The 6,898-nt window shown below is 49.6% G+C and overlaps 1 protein-coding gene across 1 annotated transcript in view; it reads left to right on the top strand.

The window, feature by feature from the left end:
- LOC111818468 (forkhead-associated domain-containing protein 1-like) overlaps positions 1-6,898 on the top strand; it is a 48,740-nt gene that overhangs the window by 13,434 nt on the left and 28,408 nt on the right. Inside the window, exons 7-9 of the mRNA XM_023722543.1 lie at positions 1,737-1,910; positions 3,289-3,514; positions 6,047-6,131. Of these exons, the coding sequence (XP_023578311.1) occupies positions 1,737-1,910; positions 3,289-3,514; positions 6,047-6,131 (485 nt within the window). The remainder of the gene's footprint in view (positions 1-1,736; positions 1,911-3,288; positions 3,515-6,046; positions 6,132-6,898) is intronic.

The following is a 6,898-nucleotide window of genomic DNA, read 5'->3' as shown; positions in this document are numbered from 1 at the left end:
AATTGTTATCATTTTCAACAACTTGTTTCTCTGAGTTAGAAGTTTTTAAACACTATTTACAAAAACTTTTCTGCAAAATAAAAAGTATAGAGCAAGCGTTGGTACAAGACTCTGAATACCACCGTTTAATTTATTATTTCACATCTGCATTGAGGGTGTGAACTCTAGACCCTGCTGGTTGAATTTATACAGTAAGTACACAACAAGTTTGAAATTGCAAATATGCAGCAGAACAACTACTCCAATATAAGCTGTTTGTTTGGGACCCACGGACAAGGCTGATTTCACCTATAGAGGCAAATAGGACAAAGAGACTGGAGGAGCAAAAGGAATTCAGATCCTTGGGGACACAGGAAGACCCTTGCTGGTATCCCACCCTGGGCAAGCTGCAGAGCCACTGCGGAAGCAAGGGTGCCAGGCGACGAGTATCTCCCTAGAGGGGTGCCCGCTGTCCTCCCTGGACTGTGTCAACAGTGACAGAGATGTCAAGACCCCAGAAAGCAAGCAGAGAAAGGATGAGGGGACCCCACGTGAGGCCCAGGAACAGAGGGATGAAGGTGATATTTGTGCTTTTTCAAAAAAGTCCCAGTTTCTCTTCCTGACAGCAAGATGAGCTGCTGTTGTTGAAGAACATTTGAAAAGTACAGAAAATCACTCTGAAGAACGTAAACTCATGATTCCACAGAGCAGCACCGTCACAAGTGACATGTTGATGGCTCCTTGGAGAGGGGCTCTGTGTTGGTCCTTGTCGCCGACGTCCCTGCACGTCGATTTATTACAGTTTGCGATGCATGCTGCAACGCTGCGCCCTGGCCTTGGACACTGGATTTATACATGACGTTCCTCAGATGCCTCTGGGTCACCGAACAGTCTTCCTCAACCCGCCCTTGACTGATGATGGCCTAGGTCTTTGCTGTGTTATTCTGTGGACACTGATTTCTTCCCCCTCCTCATGCCAGAGCCTGGGGCTCTTTCTCACTTTCCATGGGTATAAAAGATGCTTGGGCTTCATGTTTTACATCTTAAGATAAATTCCCAAACATGGACCTGCTGGGTCCCAGGATGTGAACATGTTCAGACTCAAGGCGCCCAAGTGACCATCCTAAACACGCCACCTGCTCACACTGCCACCAGCAGTCTGAGAGCACCCGGCCCTCTGTCATAAACTGAATTAAATAATACTTGGAAACCCCTGCACAGTGCTATCACAGAGGCCAATTCCACATTATTTGAGGAGTAAACCACAGAGCAGAGTATAATTTCGAGACTCAAAGATGGGACAAACAGGATCCAGGAAGATGGACAGGATGCGCTGATGGCATGACCCGCTGGCTTCCAGGCTGGCTGGGCCCCAAGGGCAGCAGAGTGTCCCCAGGGCAGGGCACGTGGTGAAGTTTGAAGGAAGTAGGCACATGTATCCTGGAGAATAGATTTAGAGAGATGTGACAGCGCTCCTCAAATATTTAAAGGGCTGTCTCATAAAAAAGAACTAAAACATCCTCAGTGAACCCCGGGCGGTAGACCCAAGCTCAGGGCCCAGAAACCACAAGGAGACGGATTGAGGCTGAATATAACAAGTGTTCTCTATCAGTTGGAACCTTCTAGACGGCCTCAGAAAGGACGCACGAAATGGAGTTTACATCCTCTCTCTGGAGGCAGGGGGAACAGACAAGTAGACAGGCGGAAGGGTGAATATCTAATCCTGGATGTTACTTTGGTACTTGTTATTTGTCTAGGAGATCGAATTAAAAGAGCAGAGAGAGGACAATTTAAATAATAAATTAAATGACGCCCTGGCCCAGCTAGAAGAGATGCAGCAAGCGAAGATGGTCGAAAGTCGAAAAGCAGAGAACCTCGTCTTGAAATTCAATGAAACGTTAGTCGAGCTGGAAACAACCAAGACAAAAGTGGTAAGTCAGTGTCATCCTGGGACAGGGAGATATTTTCCCCCTTGGCATCCCATGATCAACTATCCTGGACTTGGCTGGCAGGATGACAGATACTGGGCAGGGTGACTTCCTGTGTGAGGCAGGATGACTTCCTGTATGAGGCAAGGTGACTGCCTGTATGAGGCAGGGTGACTTCCTATGTGAGGCAGGGTGACTTCCTGTGCACAGCAGAGTGGCCAGCAGCTTCCCTGGCTGACACCCACTGGAGGCCAGTGCTCCTTCCCCCATGGCTATAGTCAAAACTGTTCTCAGCCTTTGCCAAATGTCCCTTAGAGACAAAATCACCCCCTATTAACTGGCTTAGCATGAAATACCCAAAGCCCCATGCTGCCACCTTCCAAGCCCTTCTCAGCAGCATCCAGGGGACTCCTGGAGTCAAGGTCAAGGATCAGCCCCAGAATTTGGTGTCCAGGGACTATGCCACAGACTAAGACAGTGTGTGGTCATGGGGAGGGGCCATCGGTCCACTTGGGGGTCACTGGGAGTTTTTCTTTTCTTTTTTTTTAATGTATTTAGTACAGGGTCTCACTACACACATCAGACTCGCAGTGATCCTCCTGTTTTCATCCTCCCAAGCGCTGGAATTACAGGCATGCGCCACCACGCCCAGTTTCAATGGAAATCTCAGTGCACCCCGGGGGTGGTGCCAGCACGGTTTGCCGGTTATCAAACCTGTCCTGGCATCTGCCTAAGCAGGTGCTTTAATTCTCTGAGCTACCTGGCCACCCTTGGGAGTTTTTGTTTTTAAGAAACACAAACTCATTTGCTTTTTCCCTCATTCATTGTCCATTCATTCATTCATTCATTCATTCATTTATTCATACTGTTGATCAGGCATCTAGGTCTAAATGATACACATGCAGCAGTACGAAAGGCACATTTCTGCCAAGGAGTTGAGATTCTAGCACGAGTGAAATGTGCAGAAACCAAGTCTTTGCCGTTGGTGATAAAGGACTCAGGGATGGTAAGATCAAGAAAACAGAAAATGCATGAGACTGCTCTGTAGACAGTGGGCAGGGATTCTCTTTAGGGGCCAGGGAGATCGCTCAGCAGCATAAGTGCCTGCCTCGAAAGTGCAAGGTCCTGAGTTCAATCCCCGGTACCGCAAAAAAAAAAAAAAAAAAGGTAGGATGTAGGATCTGAGACCTCAAAGACAAGAAGCGGTCACCAGGCAAGGAGCTAGGGAAGGAGTTAGGAAGGAATGGTCACAGGGGAACAGCATGTGCAAAGGCCCTGAGGTGGGCCCCCTTTTAGCACCTGCCTGTTCTAAGGACCGGTCACTGCTGTTATCACCCTGTCTGCTGCCCAAGTCCCCTGTGCTCGGCTGCGTCTTTCCTAGGTCCTGATGGAGGAGCGGATCATGCTGCAACAGCAGACCGTAAAGTCCCTCCAGGAGGAGCGGGAATCCCAGAAACACGGATTTGAAGTGGAAATCACGGCGTATAAGGAGCAAATCAAGCAGCACTCCCAGACGATCGTGAGCCTGGAAGAAAGGCTCCAGAGAGTGACCCAGCATCATAAGAAGATAGAAGGAGAGATCGCAGCACTGAAGGACAGTGACTCAGGTAGGCTGAAGGCTGCGCTGGTGTCAGGCAGCCTCTGATGGGTGCCGGGATGCCCCAGGCCGGCTAATGAGAGAGAAGCTAGAGCTTGTCTAAAAGCACCTTCATCCTCCAGAGCCGCTTCTCAGTGCACACAGTGTGAAAAGCCCTCGAGGCCCATGCTGGACAGGAGTAATGACAACAACTTGAGACATCTTTTGTGCAGACTCAGTGAGACGTGCAAGCAGCTGCCTCTTCCTGGAAAGCCGCCTGGCAGGGGCCTTTCAAAGCCCCTCCATGCCGCTGGCCATTTGCACTTCGATGCACAGCCAGGGTGGCCTCTAACAAATAAGAAAAAGAACTCAGATGTGTGTCACTGATTTGCCCTGCATGACCAGGGCCATGTACTACAGATGCGAAGCCCTGGGGGAGAGCTCTGGAGGGTTCTGGGCCCAGGCCCAGGTTCTCAGTGGTGGCGCTATGGACGCTGGGATTGGATACGCCTTCTGTGGGGGGCAGGGCTGTGTCCTGGGCATGAGCAGCAGCCCTGGCCTGCACTCACTAGGTCCCATACTGCCAGCTGTGTTCACATTGCTGAATGTCCCTCTGGTTGGCAGCTTCAGAGTGTCTGCCAGGCCCCAGACTCTCGTGGGTACTGGGGACTCGGTGACGGGCAAAGCACACATTGTTCCTGCAGTTAACCAAATCATTATGCTGACAGGTTCCCCCGGATGGCAGGGCCCCCTTAGCAAGGACACAGAGCAAGGCTCAGTTTCCTAAGCCAGAGTCCAGGTCAGAGGGAAGATGTTCAAGCTGGACCTAGGGCGAGACCGCATCTTTGTCACCTCCACGCTTAGATCAGTGTCTGCCGCGCAGCAGGCATTGCATAGGTGTTTTGGTTTTTTTTCTAATTTGAGTCAAATGTGTTAATGGTGCAATTAAAATAAGGGCTCAACTATACCTTTAATATATGAATTTCTTCAAAGTCAGGCAAGGTGCTATTTTAAAGAAAAATCACTATTTTTTTTTTGTCTACAGATATAAGTTATATCAAATGTTGCCTAAGGTAATTTTGATATTCAGTGCAGCTTTAAACAAGAAATTGTAGGGCTGGGGAGATAGCTCAGTAGAATAAGTGCTTGCCTGGCAAGCGCCAGGTCCTGAGTTCAATCCCCAGTACCACAAAAAAGAAAAAAAAAGAACTTGTATTTACTTTTCAAAGCAAATTTCGAGTCCCAAACTTGTGAACTAAATCTTCTGACACAAATTCACAAGATGAAGTTGGCAACATGAAAGGAAGGTCACGTGTGTTCTGACATGTAGTATCTGGTGGGACGCAGACTCGATCTTGACTCCATCGGCCACCAGTGGAGTGGTTCGGTTTGGCCATCAGGAAGAACCGCCCACAGAGCTTTCCCGCAGGCCTAGATAAACGGCATTTCCCTTCTGTGGAGCTTCCTGCTGCACACAGGAACTCTGGGTGTTTGGGCCCATCCCATCTGGATTAAGGAGGAACAGTCAGTCCTTGTGTGCAATATTTGTCATTGTCACATGTTTGTGTCTCAGGAAACAGGATTAGAGGCAAGATGACCACCTCCCTGGTAAAAGGCTTGGGATGGTTTGATCTCATGGCTTTGCCTAAGGTTCACATAAATTCCAGTGTCTCCACCCCAGTGAAAGTTGTGTTTTACGGCAACTTGCTTCTAAAATGCACAAGTTAGTAACAGTGATTTGCAACACCTCTCCCACCATTGCAGCGGCTCGAAATCCCACTTCCCACGCGTGTTGCCGGGCTGACATCCTTGGAGCTTGGCGGGCTGCACTCATGTACGAAGTGTAGAGTGAAAGCCACTTGCATAGGTGTTTGTTGAGTGAATAAACAAGAGAAAGGGCAGAGCAGAGGTACGAACTGAGGAGTAAGTGGGGCACGAGGACAGGAAGGTGCTACACCTGGAGTCTTCTGGGACACTCGAGTGGGCGGAAAGGAGAAGGAAGTGCAGGCGGCATGGCCGAGGGCTGAGGGTGGCTGGGAACATGCACGGCCTCTGTATAAATGAGTCTACTCTCTGTTGCTGCCAACCCAGCCCCACAGCCTGGGTCAGGAAGAAAGGGAAGAGGTTTATTTCAGCTCGTAGTTCCAGCCCAAGGTGGTGAGGCCACCTCTGGTAACAAGGAGTGTGCGTGTGTGGGCCCCAGGCTCTGCCTCTGTGAAACCACCCAGGACCATCCTGGGGGCTGTGTCCCCCTGACTCCATCCAACCCTTCCCTTCCCATGGGCCCTGCCTCTGAGCACCACAGTGAGATTAAGTCTCCACCTCCTTAGCAGCTCTCTGGTGGGATTAAAAGTCACTATCGAATTTCAGAGGGAACAAACCAACCTCAAAATACAGCAGCCCCTTACCCAGAGAGGGCCGCAGCCTGGCATGCAGAGCACAGGGTGGGTCTAGGGAACAGGAGGACAGCAGCCCGCAGGGGCGGCCTCCACCAAGTTGTGAGGCACAGGCATGCTCCACAGCCTGAGGACCATAACCATGTCTGTGTATCCCTCTGGTTTAGCTCAAAAGGAGGAGCTGCCACCAAAGCCTCCAGCCGCCCCGCCCTCAGATGGCAATGCCAAGGACGTGGCCTGCGACCACTTGATGTGAGTACCCATGGACGAGGGCATCAGGTGGTCCCCATTGTGCCTGGGGGCAAGGACAAACCCCCCATATCTGGCCACATGGTCAGGACCTGAGGAAGGGAGTTGAGTCTCAAGTGTTCTCAGCGTCCTTTAACTCCTCAATTCCCTCCGCGAGGCAGGGCGGTGCGGAAAGACCCTGGTGGGTCTGTGCCCTGGGCAGGTCATGTCACTTCACTGAGCCTTGGCTCCTCTTTTGCAAAATAAAGACATGTGAGAGGTGATGAAAAATACAGTGGATTTTTAAAAAATATTTATAGTTCAGGGCCAGGGAGATAGCTCAACAGAATAAGTGTTTGCCTGGCAAGCTCAAGGGTCTGAGTTCAATCCCCAGTTCTGAAAGAAAAAAAAAAAAAAAAAGATTTAAAAAAAAGATTTACAGTTAATAACATGTTGCTTTAGTCCCTCTTCAAAATGCCACCTCTCACTAGAACACGCTTGTCCTGTCATCCTTGCCACTTTCCAGAGCAGCTCTGCAGTCCTCTTTCATGTGTGACTATACCTGTCATGGCTGCCTCAGAGTCCTCAGTTAATTAAAATGCTCATTTTTCCTAGCATTTCCACTTGAGGGGAAGAGCTGGAAGTCACATAGCACCAAACCCAGTGAATAAGATGGGTGGGAACCCACTGTAATTTGTTTTGTTTTGTTTTTTGGTAATTTTTTAAAATGTATTTAGTACAGGGTCTACAAGGTCTCACTACGTAGATCAGACTTGTGATTCTCCTGTTTA

This window comes from Octodon degus, unplaced genomic scaffold, assembly GCF_000260255.1.
Source record: "Octodon degus isolate 3935 unplaced genomic scaffold, OctDeg1.0 scaffold00092, whole genome shotgun sequence".
Classification (NCBI taxonomy): domain Eukaryota; kingdom Metazoa; phylum Chordata; class Mammalia; order Rodentia; family Octodontidae; genus Octodon; species Octodon degus.
The sequence above is the reverse complement of the archived record's forward strand: the minus strand, read 5'-3'. Positions and strand labels throughout refer to the sequence as shown.